The sequence below is a fragment of the Melampsora larici-populina genome (assembly GCF_000204055.1).
Source record: "Melampsora larici-populina 98AG31 unplaced genomic scaffold MELLAscaffold_95, whole genome shotgun sequence".
NCBI lineage: Eukaryota > Fungi > Basidiomycota > Pucciniomycetes > Pucciniales > Melampsoraceae > Melampsora > Melampsora laricis-populina.
The window spans coordinates 25286-43447 of NW_006768859.1; the positions used below are offsets into that span (position 1 = coordinate 25286).

At 40.6% G+C, this 18162-nt stretch overlaps 4 protein-coding genes across 4 annotated transcripts; 3 read left to right on the top strand and 1 right to left on the bottom strand.

The window, feature by feature from the left end:
• Positions 1–3299: 3299 nt before the first annotated feature.
• Positions 3300–4260, bottom strand: MELLADRAFT_113793 (uncharacterized protein; the record flags this gene model as incomplete). Its single annotated transcript, XM_007418547.1, has 2 exons — positions 3300–3855; positions 3962–4260. The coding sequence occupies 2 exons, from the start codon at positions 4258–4260 to the stop codon at positions 3300–3302; spliced, it is 855 nt and encodes a 284-aa protein (XP_007418609.1).
• A 1870-nt stretch (positions 4261–6130) lies between these two features.
• On the top strand, positions 6131–6871 carry MELLADRAFT_113794 (uncharacterized protein; the record flags this gene model as incomplete). Its single annotated transcript, XM_007418538.1, has 4 exons — positions 6131–6311; positions 6398–6420; positions 6513–6652; positions 6748–6871. 4 exons carry the CDS (start codon positions 6131–6133, stop codon positions 6869–6871), a joined length of 468 nt encoding a protein of 155 aa, XP_007418600.1.
• Positions 6872–8077: 1206 nt separating this feature from the next.
• Positions 8078–14146, top strand: MELLADRAFT_118593 (uncharacterized protein; the record flags this gene model as incomplete). The annotated part of the gene is made up of 16 exons (XM_007418539.1): positions 8078–8094; positions 8871–8926; positions 8994–10365; positions 10449–10725; positions 10865–11019; positions 11051–11236; positions 11288–11507; positions 11600–11676; positions 11813–12078; positions 12157–12281; positions 12363–12505; positions 12587–12833; positions 12939–13059; positions 13152–13259; positions 13351–13487; positions 13561–14146. 16 exons carry the CDS (start codon positions 8078–8080, stop codon positions 13810–13812), a joined length of 3759 nt encoding a protein of 1252 aa, XP_007418601.1.
• A 1367-nt stretch (positions 14147–15513) lies between these two features.
• Positions 15514–17098, top strand: MELLADRAFT_118594 (uncharacterized protein; the record flags this gene model as incomplete). Its single annotated transcript, XM_007418540.1, has 3 exons — positions 15514–15915; positions 16043–16108; positions 16194–17098. 3 exons carry the CDS (start codon positions 15553–15555, stop codon positions 16791–16793), a joined length of 1029 nt encoding a protein of 342 aa, XP_007418602.1.
• Between the last annotated feature and the right edge of the window lie 1064 nt (positions 17099–18162).

An 18162-nucleotide genomic window follows, 5' to 3' on the forward strand; every position in this document is an offset into this window, starting at 1 on the left:
CAGACTGAGACTGGATGTCTTAGCACCTCCGATCGATGACCAACTTTGGAGCAAGTCGAGCAGACGTGCATGGGATATACCGAAACCAGAATTCATCTCTTGATGCTGAGCACTCCATTGCTGAGCAGAGCGTAAGATCAAACGTAGGTTGGCGAGCAAGACGTCCGTGTCAGTGGTGAGAAGTAAATCGTTCAGTCTCTGTTAGAAGAGAAAAAGATGTGAGATCAGTGGATGGCCGCTGAGCAGGTGAAGGGATGAAAAGTAGGTTCAAAAACTTACGTCATACGAAGAGAACAGCTTTCGATTAGTGCAATTTTCGAGCAACAACTTCACAAAACCGAGGATTGATAAGGTCATTCTTTTTGTGAGTGGTGTAAAGTCGTTGATTTGAACTCCAACTCGAGTTGACTCGTCTTCCTTGATCTCTTTTCCATCGGCATCTTTCTCTTTCTTACTACCAGGGCCTCTGAGTTCGTAATCTTTGACTACTGATTCGAGTAAGGTGTCAAATCGATTGAGAACGGGGATCCAAAAGACTAAATCGGACCGAGGCCACTGCCAGCCCTCAAGATTGGTACGCTCGAGAGCTACAGTCAAGTCGTGATCGGGTAAATCAAGAAACTCTTTGATCAACGCGACCACTCTAGGGTTCTAAATGATTATCAAGATTTATCAATACATATAAGGCATGGTCGATTAGTAGATAGGAATTTACTTACTGTCTCGGGGGCCTTTTTCCATGAGCGTTTGATTCGTGTCATCCTGGTATGCGGAGATATCGAGCTTTAGACTCCAGCCTGTCCTGAGAAAAAATGCACAGAGGTAAGTATTTGAAAAGATAAGTAGTCAAATCAGACGAGGATCGTACGATAGGCTGAAGGCGAGCAGTACGCTCGATCAAGTCAACAACAATATGAAAACGGTTCAAATCGGACTATTTGAGAGACAGGGGCCGAAAGCAAGTTTTGAGATATTGAATTGAAAGCGAAGGGAAGTTAATTGAATTGGGTGAGTTATGATGAGGATGATGGGTGAAGGGTTTGGGAGGGAAGGGATGGGATGCACGATGAAAGTGTGCAAGATGAGGAGATGAAAATGATCGCAACTGATTGGATCGAAGAGTTGAAGTCTACAAAGTCAAAACTTGTGAAAGGTTATGAGTATGTTACTCATGATTCATAGGCAGATCACAGCTTAAGGAAATCATCATCACTGCCAAATTGTAAAAAAGGCATCTTAAGATATCAAAACGAGACTTAAAACCCTGTAATATCGCTTTTAGGGTCCATCAAAGAGAGGCTTTGGGGCACAACTCAATCAGATCATCATCACCCTTCATGAGGTTTGTTTGCTTTGAGAAAACTGTAACAAGACAGCGGTAAACAATCATATCCAATTTGTACGTAAAATGGGATATCATGATAAAGCGTTTTGAAGGAGTAGGATGCAGAAGCAACACAAAGCTTATCGCATTGATGGATACCAGGAGAACATCACATTATCAACAGAAAGGAAAATGATGTCTATCATTCGTAAATAAAATGTGACAGGATTCTGTCTTCCCAAACATGTAGTGGATAATCCCAAAGGCTACTCTGATGTGAAGAACTTAAAGTGAAAGGAGCTCGAAGTGACTATAGCAATGATCGATGGATCCTCCTCTGAAGCTAACCAGAGCTCGACAAACGATAATCCTTGATGGTTTGCTACAATTAACGTGTAGGATGACATATTACTATTTGCTTTCAATTATAGAATCAAGTCACCTGGGTAGAAACTGTGATTGACCATTTGGCTGGGATTGAAGCCTGCTTGTTTCAAGTAAGGCTCAAGTCTCCTCAACCCACTTCTTTTTGGAATTCGCATGACTTGATGAGTCTTCCTTGTGTAAAAGTAGCGAGCTTGAATTTATCTTTCAATGCATCCTTGTGTCAATTACTGATCAAGATATTCTCTCTTGGCTTTCTTTCTAGCAAGTTTCGAAAACGATGGTCTGGTAGGATGAAATGTAGACGTCATTTACAGCTTTCGGATTCAGGATGATCAAATAAATCAGTCTACGTTTTCAGAAAAATCATCCTGCAGAGATTTGCTGTTGCTGAGCTTTGACTTGATCATTGAAGTCTCGAAATCTAGTCAAACTGATGGGAAACAAATTTCTGGACAGGGTTCAACTTCAACTATGCGAGAAGGTGCAATCATTTTCCTCGCATTCAGTGTTTCTTTTACAGACAATGTGGTTCCAGTGTGCTCTGGATGACCTACATAATAACAGAAGTCTCTGAACTCTGATACATGAACTCCCCTTATGTGCATTGTGTACCGGAACTGCTACAATCCTGATATTTGCTGGTATTTAATTCGCAGATTTAGCCTTATATTCATAGTTGAAGTCAAATTTTACCCTTGCAATAATTGATTTTACATTTGAAACCAAAGATAGATACATCCATGCATGTTTTTTGAAGCCTCGATTCTCCTATGCTCTCGAGTGCCACCACAAGAAGGGTTGGTTGGCTGTCCATGATTGATGGCAAGGACGACCTCAGTCCAAGGGAAGAAAACTCATGTCAGAGACCTCATATTTCAAAGACTAGCCATCTGGTCAGAGGCATTGATCGAACCGAAAATTGTATACTTATAGATTCATGGATAAGGGGATAAAATGTGTATATCATGGTTTCCTTTCTCTGACTATAATGTCGAAAGTGGGACTATCTCTCAATTGACTCAATTCAAGCTTACATTCCCTACGCTGGCTCACAAACAAATTTCATTTTTGGAAACTCAAATGGTCGTAGTATTATAATTGTGCCAAAGTTCAATAACAAAACCCAGCAAAACTACCAAATTCTATTGATTCACAAAGCCAACTTCGTATCCAAATCGAAAAAATGATCAATGATTGACTAACAACGTAACCATTCAAACAATATATAAGAAGATCGACTGAGAAAAAATTGGTAAAAATACCCAGATGATCGTAAAAGAAGTAAGACACAGATGATTGTAAAAAGAAATAATATAAAATTGATTTGATTTGATTTAATTATGATTCTTTGTTTTGGCCACCTTTAAATCTTTTGAAGAAACTACCAGACAATTTGAAACCCAACAAAAATACCAAATTCTATTGTTTCGCAAGACCAAATTCTATCCGAATCGAAAAATGATCAATGATTGACTAACTACGTAACCATTCAAACAAAATATAGAAAGATTGACTAAGAAAAAAATTGTAAAAATACCCAGATGATTTCAAAAAGAACTAATAATAAAATTGAATTGATATAATTGAATTATGATTCTTTGTTTTCGCCACCTATAAATCTTTTGAGGAAACTACCAGACAATTTGCCAACACGTGATACACTAGAAGATCTTTGTAAAGGTTCTTTAATAGGATTTTGAGAGTAATAGTATTCATCAGTAAGAACAACAGCTGAAGGTCTATAAACATATCCAGTGGTCTCGTTATTTTGAAAAGCTCCATCAACAGAAACTGCACTAGCTTGACCAAATTCTCCAACTGAGTTATTTCTAAATCTTCCTAAAGGCGCTGAGAGAATTTGAGGAGGGGGGGGTACGGATGGATAGTCTACGAGTAATTCTTGAGCTTGTCCAGAAGAAGGGGATGTTGGTGATTGAGAAGGGTGATCTGATGGGCTTTGACCGGCGCGACGTTTGACAATCTTGAGAGGCGCATGTGAAGGGAGGTTTGAGAGTTGTCCGATGGTGGGGAATTTTCGGCGAGAGTATGATGAAGTACCAGAAGAGCGGGCAGGGGACGAGAGAGGAGGACGACCGTCAGAAGATCCAGTGGCAGCGTCGTTGTTTCGAGACGAACCAGGGGAACTATAAGGGGAAAAACAAGAAGAACAAGGAGCATAGGTGTGAGACAGAGTCGTCGACGTCAAGGGAAATGAAGAATACAAGAAAGATCGAGAGCACTAGAACATACCTTAATGGAACGTAATCGTCACCAAAGACTGAGGAAGTAGCCAACGAAGCCTTGCGGGGAAGCGGAAGAGAGGGTAACTTGGTTTGTTTCTCGTCTGAAGCTTGTTGATTCGGTGGGTAACGTGGAAGATTGTTGTATGGAAGTGAGCCTTTTCTCGCGTAAGAGTAGAGAACGTTCGAGTCGAGAGCATTTTGGCTTAAAGGATTCGTGTCGGATTGCGGTAGAGAGGCAGAGCGATCACGAGTAAGATGAGTAAGTCTTGAATGATTAGAAGGTATATTTGAATTATCTTGAGACATGTTGGTTGACTAGTTGATTTGAAAGTTTTGAGAAATTGTAAGTTATAAAAGTCGTGTGTGTTGTGTGTTGTGAGTCGTGAGTGTGATTGTTTGTGGTTGGATGGAGCAAACTACAATTGAGGAGCACGGAATTTATACCTTGTAGCCCTCAGCAATCAGCAATCAAAAGCGCAGTAGGGATCAGCTTCTCCTATCCGCATCTGCATTATTAGCATTATTGGCATTATTATCTGGAGGCGAGAAGTCATTTCATTTCTTTTTTAAAAATGCGAAACCTTTTGTACATGCTTTAATCGAGATACAGAAAGCATTTCGACAAATGTTCGTGTCATTAAAAATGAAGGCTTTGAAACTCAAGCCCTTTCCACTGTCGAGAACGGCTCACAGAATCTGAGCTAGGATCACGTGTTTTCTGCTTCACATATGTTTTGTTTTGTGCAACAAGGCCAAAACAAAGCATTTATTTCATTTCTTGGAATGATGTTGCTCTGAGGACCAATCGCCTACGCGATAAAGAAATAACTAGGTTTACTGAAGAATATTGATTGATTATCAAGGCCAGGAAAGACAAGGAGGTGCCAACATGTACTATCTTGCACATGCTAAAGCAGGCAAAGTTCAGGCGCAGAAGTAGCATATCGCATATATCATATAGCACCTCAATCGCAAACCTCAAAACCTTCGAGCTTTGTAGACTCACCCAACACTCGGTGTCATCTCCAATCATGATATTCTCTGTGCGTATATATCAACAACCCAGGTGATCAAAACCAAGCGCCATTCCGAATGTTCGTCGATGACGGGTCTGTACTCACTGGTAATTCTGGAGGTATGTTTACCAGACCATCTGTGAAAGATGACAAGTTGAATGATTGATACTAATCAACATATTCGTGAATGTACCAGATCTTAATACCTATAAATTAAGAGCGGTCAAGATTCTATTTGGTTGTGTGTCCAAGATTGTCGGTCCTTCACCACGATATCAGTCTTTACACGACTCTACTGAACGCTCTGTCGAGGGCGAAAAGACTTTTGATGAATTCTTTAAAACAACACTCATTTCTCTACGCTGATTTATCTCAGTCTTGACTTTCCGCCATCTGCCGTGATGGTCTTGCTGACTATAGCGCATGCTACTTATTTTCAGCCACGGATCCACCGCCTGACACAGCCTGCCGGGTGATCTATGGCAGTAGTAGGGCAAGGCAGGCAATCATCATTAACCCAGGCAAGCAAAGTTATCTCGTGCTTCTCATGATATAGCTTTCTGGGCGACAATCAATGGCGCTAGATCTCCAAGAGCGCACAATTCTCCCGACATTAATGTGGCAAAGATGACTGAATAATCGACAAGCGGCAACTCGACTAGCCAGCTGTGTCCTTGCAAGCTCAGAGCGATAAGTTTCGCGGTCTACTTGGCCAAGACAATAACACCGTGAAACATAAAGCCCTATTCGGAACATTTTTCAATGGCGGGGTTGCGTGCTCATCTGGGGGCACAGCTGAAAAGTTGGGTGATTTAGAGCCGTTGTCGTAAATGTGAATGCGATAGATCTGACTATGTATATATCCGCAGAACCGATTCAAACACTCTCGTCCACCGCTATCCTCAGGATATAGCTTCTCTTGGATGCGATCTCGGGCACAATCCTGAAGTGCTGACGTCAGGGCTCATACAGCTTCGGATGTATTCATCAGTCACGATAAAGCTTCAAATGATTGATCGGAAGCCTAATCCTGGAAGTCATCAGACAATGCGAAGATTATAATCGAAAAAGGATTCAAGTTCAAGAGCCAGTTCGAAGAGCTTCGCTACACGAGGACGGTTTTCTGATCCAGGTTGGTTTATAGATTCTTGTCAGAAAGCATGTCACTCGAGCTGTTCAGAAATCTGTCACGCCATTTTCCACCAGACTGTGACATGGCAATCGGGCATTCATTCCAATGGTCACTTCTTCTTGATCATGCCTCCATCACGATTCACGCCAATATACCGTCTGGAACCAGATTCAACTACGCTGAAAGTTTGATTAACACCTTCCCATTGAGTATAAAAGTCATAAAGATCATCGTAAACTGAAAGGAATGACGAGCTCAAGATTTGGTTTCCTTAATATCAGACTGATTGTTCTAGGTCTTCTTATCGGTCTTGGTTCAGTGAGTATAGACAGACCTCTTTCTTATGATATATATTATTGACTGGTCTTGATTCTCTACTGATTGATTGTTTTTGATTGACACTTCTTCAGGTTTTCCTCTTCTCGCCAAAGCTTTTACGAGCTTATTTGACTCAACCTTTTAGACCTTCTCTCACACCTGATCATCTCACTTGGCACGTATGGCAAAAACTTCAACATCTGAATCCTACAAGCCCAAACCATGACCCAAAGTGAGTAGCATACATACGATGAATGATTGATATTATATCTTCAAGCTTTGATGTTTTTACTTACAATGTTGACGATTTTCCGAATTGTCATTTAGTAATCTCGGCGTACCTCCACCAGAAGATTTAGTAGCTCGAAGGCCAGGAAAACAAAAAGCTGAACATATCCCTCCCAAGATGCCTTTACCAAAGAAGATTAACCTCCATTCGGATGAATTATGAAGAAAATGTATCAATCCCCAGCTTGACCTTGTAACTACTCTCCTGTGAATTCAAACTTTCATCGCATCATCTCACAGTAGGCGGCTACTTTCATCTCTGTACCAGTGGACAAAGACTTTGAGATTTTTTGTACCATACCACTTCGATCACCTCACGTATCATCAACATGCGTCTTCAGTACTTCATGAATATATTTGGAAAATGTCCATTATGGCCCACCATATTTTTTATAAAGATTCACAGATATGATACAATTGTTTACAATGATTCTTGCCAACAAGAGCTTCAGAGAAGATGACAACAATCCTTAGCTCATACGATGATTTGAATAGAGGTAATGGAAATGCGATCTGATCAAATCAAGAGTTCTTTTTAGCCGATCCTTAAACCTAGCACAAAACCAAGTGAAAAAGTACTTCGAGCCTGAAAATCAGCAGTTAAGAAATTCCAAAACCGATTTCCAATTGATCGATCACCATGTCCTATGAATCGATCGATCACCATGTCCTATGAATCGATCGTATTTATGTGAAATCTGATTCCAATGAACATCCACTATCGAACGTGAATGTAAGTACTGTATCAATAGTCAAAGAAATCAGTCTAGTCAGGCTAAGATTTGATCTAGAAAAAAAATACTAGGAAAAAGGTGCATATTCTCTTAACTTGAACAAACACAAATCCAGCTCCACATAGAAAGGCAAGAAACCTTAATCCTTTTCGAACAAAGATACCAACACAAATTCCAGATACAGCACCGAAAGAAAGTTTTTGAAGACTAAGTATACTTTCAGGTGGTGAGGTAGTTGGAGGTGAAGATGAGGGAGTCTCCATGATTGGTAACTCGTCTTCACATTTGATTTTTGGTTTGAAAAGGTAAACAGTGATGGCGGAAGCCGATAAAATGCTGATATTGCGAAGACCTAGACTAGAACGCGTAGTTGCTTGAGATTTGGTGTGTTGGAAACGAAGAAAAGGTGTTGGCTTGAGATTCTGAGCTGAGTATGAGAAAGTACGAGTGGAGTTGAAGAATCTAGGTGTTGGTTTAATTTGAGATAATTGAAGTCTTGAAGTTGTTAATAACATTGTTGCTAGTTGATAATTGTGGTGTTGGTACCACTTGATCAAGTGAATCTGATCGAATCTGAAGAATCTTTGAAACCCCAAAAGAGCAATTGATTGGTTTGGATTTGGCAGTTTGTCGAAATGCAGTTTCTGAAAATGTAGTTTTAGATTACTCGATTTGATTCGATCCACTCGTCAAATTTGAATTTCAAGGTCGCGTCAAATTGTTCACTCGATCAAAAAAACATCATCAACATCATCAACATCATCAAATAGTCAATCAAGAACAAGAAAACCATCAAGTGATCGAAGTACTTCATGAAGAACACATTCAATCAATCAATCCAATCATAATCAAATCATCAAACTATGATCAATTCATTTCAGCTTAACAATCAATCCAAACCATTCTCATTCTCATCTTCAGCACTAAGACCAACTGATTCGAATTCAAGTTCAAAACCAGATGAAAACTTATTCCAGCAACTTCAAATCAGTTCAAACACAATCGATGAGAAATTAGATCATCAATCTATCATCAATCAAAATCATCAATTACATTCATCTCTACAAGGTATTCACATCAAATCATATCTTATCTTATCTTATTCTAATCAAATCATATCAAACTAATCAAATCTAACCATCACAGGTCATTCTTCTTCTGAATACATCATCTCTCCAAATTGGGCTCCACTCATCAAAAGAAGTACCGTCAATTTACCTGACATACTCTTTGATCAATATCATGGTCTGTTCATTCTCACTTCATCTCATTCATCATCTTCAACTCTAGCTGATGATTTCATTCTCAACAAACAGCTCAGGATCATCGTTGTTTAATGGGTATATTCCCGGAGATCCAGAGGGCTTGGTTCACAGTGGATAACAAATTGTTCTTATGGGACTATGTGGATGGCAACGATTTCGCAAGTTTTGAACAATTGGATCAAATCATCTCAGCAATCACTTTAGCTAAACCTAGACCAGGTACTTGAAACTATCATTTATACATGACTATTCATCAGATTTTTTTGACTCTTTTTCTTTGCTTCAGGTCTCTTTGTAGCCGACATTCAACACATTCTAGTGATTGCTACCCCTTTGGTTGTTACTATCGTTGGACTTTCACTTAAACCCTCAGCACCTTCTAAACCCGCAGAGCTCTCACTTTACCTAACCGGCTTGTCAATCCCTACGGATGGAATCCTCTTCACCTCAATTCATGCTCATGAAGCTACTGGCAGAATCTTTCTCTTAGGATCATCTGATTCACAAACTGGTGCTACTCAGGGAAACGATCTGTGTGAATTCGAATATAGATCTGAAGAAGGTTGGTTCAAGAAACGGTGTAATCTCTTAAATCATAGTCGAGGTGGTGGTAGTAATACTCTAAGCAACTTGCTACCAAGTTGGTTGAGTCCGATCACCACGGGTAATATTACATTGCTTTCCATCGATCAAGAGCGACATTTAATCTATGGCTTCACCAAATCCGGTTCCATCAAAATGTATAGTCTGGGTTCAACTGGCCAAGATCCTCCAAACGAGCTTGCTTCTGTTAGCAACGTTGTTAGAGAAGCTCTTGGAATGTGTCCATCCGCTGGTCCCTTACTTGATCCACGTACATTCGAAGTCAACGGTTTACATACCATCAAGAAAAGAGAAGGTGGTAAAGTAGCACTTGTGCTCACTACTACCATGGGAGTTCGTCTTTATTTCTCACACGCAAGAAAGGGATATGGTTATGGTTATATTGGTCTTACCGGTACTACCAACAATTCGACTTCTAACTCGATGCATGATGAAGATTGGAATCCGGCCTCACTTTGGCTTTGTCATGTTCGACTTCCACCTCGCCAGTCAAATTCTTCACAACAAAACAACCATAACCCACTTACGAGTCTTTCACTTAATTCAGTTTATCAACCACCTCGACAGGATGATTCATTGGCAGGATCAGGCGAATCGGAGATGATTCCCATCCCTTCTCCCTTAAGTCTAACTCATACAAGTTATGCTTCACCTCAAGGCTTCTTTATTTCCTCGCATACTGTCGATTCAGAGCATGATCTGATCATCGTCACTGCTCCTGATTTAAGTCAACAATTGAATCATCACAACTTTATGGGTACCGCCAACCCGTCAGCCGCACCAGGACTTCAGAATAATGCTGCACAACCACCACCGACAATGTCAGAGATTGCATCTCCAATCCATATCGAGGGACATGCTTGGGCCATCGCTCAATCATCTCCTTCTTCCGCTTTTATGGATTCAGATCCATTCACAGGATCTCCCCAAGAGTGGCTCATCCTCTCCAATATGGGCATCAATGTACTTTCAAATCAAAGACCGGTTGATACGCTTGCTGGTTTATTAAACAGTATGCCTGGTAGAGATCATGATCTTGCTCTCTTTTGGGAAAGGTATTTTGTTTTGATACCAATTTTTCAATTGAAACCAAACGTTTAGGTTGATGGATCTTTCCTTGATCGAAAATCCTTCTTAGGTTCGGTCGAGATCAAACTTGTGCAATGTGCATCTGTATCATTGTGACAGTTCAAGATTCGATGCAATCTAATGCTCCATCTTCAATACATTGGGGATCAGAAGCCGGTTTGAATGCCAAAAAGTTATTCTTTGAATCTTCTGGTCGACCTGAAATTCTATCAAACTGTAATCAGTCTCTTCTTTTTCGTGTTGTGGACGTATGGATTTCTGACCATGTTAACGAGAATATAGATACTCCAGGCGGTATGAGTAGTAGTGGAGCCGATGATAGAAAAGTTTGTTTCAGTGGTAAAACATGAAGGATTAGCGATTTACCTTTCTTGGATCCTTCGACCGATCTGGAATCAGAAAGTCACGATGTCTAGGTACGTTTGGTTTTGATCTGATTGACTTTGTTGAGGGTCAAACTGATAGGCTGCTGCTGGAGGTAGCAATGGACTCTTAGCTTCGAATTTGAATGAAGCCACTTTGATGAAGGTTCAAAGGGAATTGAACGGTTTGCGAAACTTTATGGACAAGTCGGTTTCACTACTTTTCTTTGACTATCCAAAAACGTCGAGGAAACTGATGTACGTGGGAATTCTGCGGTTCTTGAATTAGTGAATCGGTCTTGTTGACGTCATTGCCAGATATGAGAACTACTGGAAGGACAGACGTGATCAAAGGTGTTTATGAGCTCGAACAAAACTCAATGAACAGCATGCGAACACTCTTGACTCAATCAATTGAAGCCATCTCATTCATCTTATTATTGATTGATCACAAACTCACTGATATCATTTCTTCGTACGTCTTTGATCTTTTATTGCTTTAGTCACTCTTAACTGATCTTAAGAGAGAGAGTTTTCATAGATGTCCGGAAGAGACACGAAAGATGATGGGTGAGATTGATTATCGAGAGTTGATTGCGGGTCAAAACGGTCGAGAATGTACAAGATCGATGGTGAAGAGTTTGATTAATCAACAAATGGTGGGGAAAAGTGTGGATGGGATCAGTGAGATCTTGAAACTTAGATGTGGTACCTTTTGTAGTTCAGATGATGTCTTGTTATACAAGGTTGGTCTCTCTTGGTTTCTTATAACTTGTTTGAAAAAGCGTGCGTGTTGGTCAGCACCTTATTGATTGGACTGTGTGGATTTGGAATCTAGGCTATTGAAGCTTTGAATCGAGTCAAAGAATGTCAAAATCCGGATGATCGACGAAACTTTGCAACTGACGCTCTCATGTTAGCTTGATTTAACTTATACTTTTTTTCCTTCCCTTTCTCGTAACAATCCTTGAAGCTGGAATAACAATGAAAATATCCATAACCCAATACTGATTTACTTTTTTTGTTTTGTGTCTGATTTCCTATAAAACAGATTATTCAAAAAGGGTGCTAAACATATGACCATAGAAGTACTAGAAAATGCATGTGAAGAGTTTTTGAAAACCGGATTCCTAGATGGAATTGTTGAATTATGTTTAAGTTGTGCAAAGGTTTGGGATCCATTACATGAAGGAGTTGAGTATTGGAGAAATGGGAAGATGGGAAGAAGAGGAAAAGACGTTTTTGAAGGATTAGAAAGATGTTATACAATTCTTGTGGAGAGTCTTGATAGTTTTGGTATGGATGGAAGTCTCAATGGTAAGTTTTTTCTCTCTCTTTAGCCTCTTCAGGAAGATCTGTTCTTTATGTTTCTTTTTGGTCGTTTGTTGGATCAAGGTGATGAAGTTAGAATTATGAAAGATCATGCGATTCGGGTTGGGTTATCTAGTGATGATGAACTGTTTCATTATCATTACTACGACTGGTTGCTGGCGAGAGATCGAACCATCGAATTACTCGAGGTAGGTTGGCAGTCTGATTGGGATCGTTGTATCCGAATACGGAGCTGATCAAGGTACCGATTTTCTCATTGATTGAACAAGACTCGGAGTGAATACTTGGAAAGTTATTTGAAAGCTGTTCCTACAACACTTTTAAAGGCGGATCTGTTGTGGCAATATTATGCTAGGCAAGACCGATTCCTGGATGCAGCAAGGATCTTAGCCAACCTTGCGAGTGATGATGGGTTCGTCTTTCCTTTTGAATTAGCATCTTATAGCTTCGATGTGTATCTTGACACTCATGAAACCTTTGGTCTGGTGAACAGATTACCTTTACCGCTCTCAAGACGAATAGAATATTTGTCATTAGCCATTAACAATGCGAAATCGTCTACACATTTGAATGGAGAAGGGTTCGAATTTGTCATAGAGATTGAAGAAAAACTAGAAGTAGGACAAGTTCAGGTTGAAGTCTTACAGAATATAATTGATTCTGAAGAAGAAGAAGAACGTGAGGAAGGTGTGAGACAGATCTTAGATCAATTACAACGTCGATTATATACTATCAGTGAGGTGAATCTCATTCATTTGTGTCGGTTTTGTTTTGTGCTAAGTTCAAATTGACCCACAAAGGAAGGAAAGCTGATGGGAATGAGGGGAAGTTGATTAAAATTGTAGCTTTACAGGGATGTTGTCGAACCTTTAGGATTGTTAGATGCTACACTAATGATCTTTCATGTCTCTGATCATCGGGATGAGGTTTTGACGGAGACTGTGTGGCGAGCGATCATCGAGAGGGGTGAGCATTTGATCCATTCACATTGAGAAAGAAAGCAACATGCTTCTCTTGTCTTTCGACATCTAATGATCTATATTTTCTATTGATCGAAGCTCATAATGGTCGTCCAGCTGGTAAAGTACGCGGACCAGAAGCTGTGGCCAGCAAAGTGACCGAGTTAGGACGAAAGTTTTATCCTTCTGATATTGCTTTTAACCTACGTATGTGATCTCGTTTCCCTTGCTTTACTCTTTGGAGTCATTTTTTGAAACACTTACATTTCATATGTTGGTCTATGTACGATTCATGAAGCGATGGTGGTGGGTTTAGTAGAAAAATACGCATTTGAACAAGGAGGTCGAAGAAGATGGGTTGGACAGATGCTCCGATTGGCAGGAGTACCTTGGCAATCGATCTGGGAGTCAATGGATGAGCTATTCACAACCAAGGTTTGATTTTTCAATCTTTTCTTTTGGAAATCAACCCAGAGGTTTTGACAGAGGTGTTCTTCTTACTTTCTAGGTTCCTCCTTGGCATGTGAATGGTACATTGGCTTTCTTGGCTTACGAGCTTGCAGGAGTTCTTGAAGCTTGGTTAGAAGAACTTCATTCGGAGAGTCAACTTCATTTAGGAAACTTCCCGGCTGCAAGAGTAGTGGATGTGATTGATCGATATGTGGCTATGTTGAGTAGTATTCATGTGGAAGATGTTGCGTATGGAGAAACGGCTAGAAAACTTGAAGTGATGAAGATTAGGATTAGGGAAACGTTTTGATGGGAATTGAATCATGAATTGAAAGTCGAAGGAATTGAGAAAGTTGTTAGATTGATCTTATAGATGATTGGTTTTGATTTGAAGCAATGCTAATAAAATCCTTCAAAATGGGATCTTCATTCCATTAATGTCGAGTTCTTTTTCTCTTTGGATATTCAAGCTTATTTCAATCTCTTTTACACACTCTAGATTGGAGCTTTGTTACAAAAGAATGATTGTACAAATCTTTGGATCAAATTAATTCCTGTAATACCCAAATCAGTCAACTACCACCCAACATTTTTTTTCATAGTCTGGAAAATTGAAAGTCTAGTAACAAGTTTCTTCAATTCTGATGTGAGATAGATATACAGATCCTTTTCACATACATATATCTTGAAAGTTTCGATTCATTTAAACTGAGATTGGTTATTTTATCAAAGGGTAAGGGATTGAAGAGAAAGTTTTTTGGAACCAATGATTGAATAAATCTTTCATCTTGTTAACAAAGAAAGAAAGATGAGATTTGCTCTCTTTGTGAGGGTTTGCTGTATCTCTAATTAGTGCTCCTATTTTGGTTTGAATCTTCCATCATCTGGCTCGAGACCTTTTTTTTGCGCCAAACTTCATATGTAAAAAAATACATTTGGTTGCAAGGAGTACAACAAATCACGTTGCAGCTTCATTGAGAGTAGCCAAAAAAGATGTCCCAACAGTGGCTTGAACACTGGACCTTCAGATTGCACGTGACTTCAGTCTGACGCTCTCCCAACTGAGCTATTAAGACATGTATGACGTCATTTTTGCGCAATACAGGAAAGAAAAGTGACAAGATGTCCAGGGTTTTCTAAACGTGATACATACTGTGCCGGTGTGACCATCAAGTGAATATGATGTAGGAAGCATCTCGGCGTCATTTTTATAGAAAAGTCAAAGTACATAGATCAAACTTCAACAAGTTGACTCGGTCAAAAAAGAGAAATAACACAGATGGCAGGCTTGCTTGGAACTCAAGCAGTGATGTAGGGTATCTCTTTATAAGCCTATGCTGATTGCTGATTGATTTATCCTACTAGGTTTCTAGCCGGTTTAGGTGACTATCAGCTGTGGTGTCAGATAAAATGGTCAAGCTGATGTTCCAATGTCGTTTTACACCTGAATTTGCAATGTCAATTCACATTTTTTTCACATGTTTCGAAAAGTTTTCTGCAGACACATTCACAAAGAAAGTACCACAAGCAGTGAAACCAAGTTTGGATGAACAAACAAGTGAATATATAGGAAGGCAGTGAGGCCATTTTATCCTAGAAAAACTTCATTCAGCACAATTTAGGCATGCATCTGGTCTTGGCTTCTTTTCTAATCCAGACTCTAGTGCTGACTGCAGTTGCAGCAGCTCTTCAGGTAGGCGAGAGCACTGGGAGAGATAGAGAGGTAGTCCAGACAGATCCAATTGTATTTCTTTGTTCATTTCCTTTCTGTAGCAAGACTTGGTGTTACGACTAGGCATCTTCGCGACAGTAGCTCTTGATCAAAGTTGAGGTTGAGAAGGAGATGAGCTAAGTGAAAGGAGTGAGATTGTTCACCTGGGATACAAAGGTTGTGTTATATTTTGAAATGTGTATTAATAAAATTTCGTAGTCTGGATACAACTCACTTCCGTACTTTGGTGTAGCTTTGTTTCATGTCATCGTCATTCCAACTCTACAAGGCCTTTCTACACAACATATCATCTCATCTTTCTTATCCTTCCTGATCATCATGTCCAGCCTACCAACGTTACCCTTCCTCACAGACACGACCACTACTGTCTCCTCTCAGCCTCTACTCCCTCTTTCTCAACCCGACACCACGGACAACATCAGAGCTGACTCAAACCAATCTTCAATCGAACCTCCAATCCTTCGTTCAAATCAGCCTGACCCAATCGACGATCACCCAGCCTCCTCTCAAGTCTGGAGATCTCTTCTTGCCGAACGTATGGCTCGCTCTCAGGATGATCAACGTCGGCTACGTCCTCTGGAGGCCTTTGAACGTGCTGTCGAGGCTCGTCGAAGAGAGAGAGATGCACACCTCGAACTCGCAGCCGATGCTCGTCGAAGAGAACGGGAAGCTCAACGTAATGTGAATCCCCTAGATTTTCCCTTTCATACGGCTCTGTTCATGTTGTGTGTTTCACTACATCGTAAGCTGACCACATTCATGTTTGGGATTCTGATTCATTGGGCACGTGGCTTCTGGTTGACAAAAGTTGATGGACGTTCAGCGTGAAACTTTGAGGGCGGCTGAGCGGACGATCAGTTTACTGAGAGAGCAAGTTGAGTGATAACTCAGTCATGCTCTCATGCATAGTACTTTGACCATGGCAAGGTAGCTCAATGGACTTTTTGGCTTGGTCTTAGATTCGACTACATGACGAACGAGCTCGGCTTTCCTTGGCGTCGCTGATTCCCTCTCCGGCTCCGGCCGACACGCCCGCCAGAACACCGACTCAACGTGCTGCCCTCGAGCGTTCACTTTCCACTCGGATTGCGAGCCTTCAAGCTGACATTGAGCGCGAACGAAGACGGGCTGGCTTGAGTGGACCGATGCGTCGACCGGAGACAGAAGCTGCGGCTCGAGTACGAGCAAATTCACTCGCGAGTGCCGCCGTTGCTTGTCCTCAGGAGCCTACTCTTACGGCTCCTGTTCCCTGCCGCCACCACCCAATACTCCAGGGTCATAGCCGTGGTTCCGATGGTTCTGATGACGAGCTACGTTTGTCGGGCTGTACTCATAACTCCAGTCCAATGGAACGTGAATGGGATCGTCAACTTGCAAACGGTGAAGTGGATGCCAATGGGATTGATTTGGGCAAGGGACGTAATGGGGATGGGAAATTGTCGGCAACCAATGTTGGACATCGTCATGTCGAAGGTCTGGGACTTCAATCAGCATCCGAATTCGCCTCGGCCTTTGCACTTAAGCCCTGTCGATCCAACGGACCTAGATGTTTGAGGTAACACTGATGAGTAGATGGATATTGGGATTGTAATATACTTTCTCTTTCAATCAGGCGGGTATAATCACCAAAATCACATGTATTATTCTATCTTCAATTTCATCACTACTCTACTGCTTGCTGTCTCCTATGCTCAAAAGTTTGTAAGTAAAATTTATTGTTTATGTCACCGTTCATATTTCTTCCTTCTCGAGTGTCTTCAATGTCTTTAATATCAATTATGTCGCTGAACCAATGTCGCAGGATTGTCACTTGTAAAGTTATATCCATTATATCTAAAGCAGAATTGACTAAAGATATCAAACCAATCCCGTTGCTATCAACTTGTGCTGCAAAAACCAGCGTAAGATTTACGACATTCAATGTGGAATGCTCAGAGCCTATATAAGGCTTTAGCCAATTCCACCCAACCAGAAACATCAAAACCAGGAGGATTGTTGGGAAGCTTCTTGTTTTTCATTTTTTTCATAGAATCTAAGCATGGTTGAATGTGAGATCTCCAATACCTTTACTGAAGTATGTACTGAGGATATAAACACTTGTTGAAATGTACTTTTCAAACATTGTGAAGTCCTAGGTTGTTCAGACTCTCAAGCCTGATCAGTGTAGACCTAGACACACTGGTTGTATATATATGACTGTAAGACAGCCATGGTGGAATTTATGCCTGAAGGCAAACCACATTGACAGCAGGAACAAGTGAAACTTTGCTGGTAAGTTCCCTGGAAAAAGTTCTAGCCACATTATGAAGTGTTGAATAGAGAAAGAAAACTAGTCATGAATTCCCTGCAAATTCAAGGCCTCAAATAATGGTGTATATGCTAAATTGGTGGTATATACATTTTTGTGCTGATCTTGATATGTTATTGCAAAATAGGACACAATTGTGTGCTCAGCGCTTTCAAGAATGCTTAGAGGCTTATACTGGATGTCATTACAAGCCAGTTAATCATGTTCACTGCACACCTGGAGTGGTTCTTCAAAGCTTATGTGAAAGTCCTCATATGTTTTCTCTATCAACACTCAGTATTTGACTCCTATACTAATCCTCATCAAAAAAACCATTGAGGTTTCAATGTTGTGCTTGGCTGAAGGGCAATTAGGGAGATCTTAAATTTTGACACACAGTCAGGTAGCACCAATGTGGGGTGGGACACTGGGTAAGTTTCAATTTTCTTTTTCTGGGTGAGAGGGGAGGACCCTGGAAAGCTCCTGCTGAGGCGTCTGACGAAAAACCCGACATTACCATGGTGACTTTTTTTTTTATCAAAACCTGACATTTTTCGTCAGAAGCCTAATGGTGACTTTTTTTTTTATCAAAACCTGACATTTTTCGTCAGAAGCCTAAAAGCCCCGGACCCGTCAAAAAG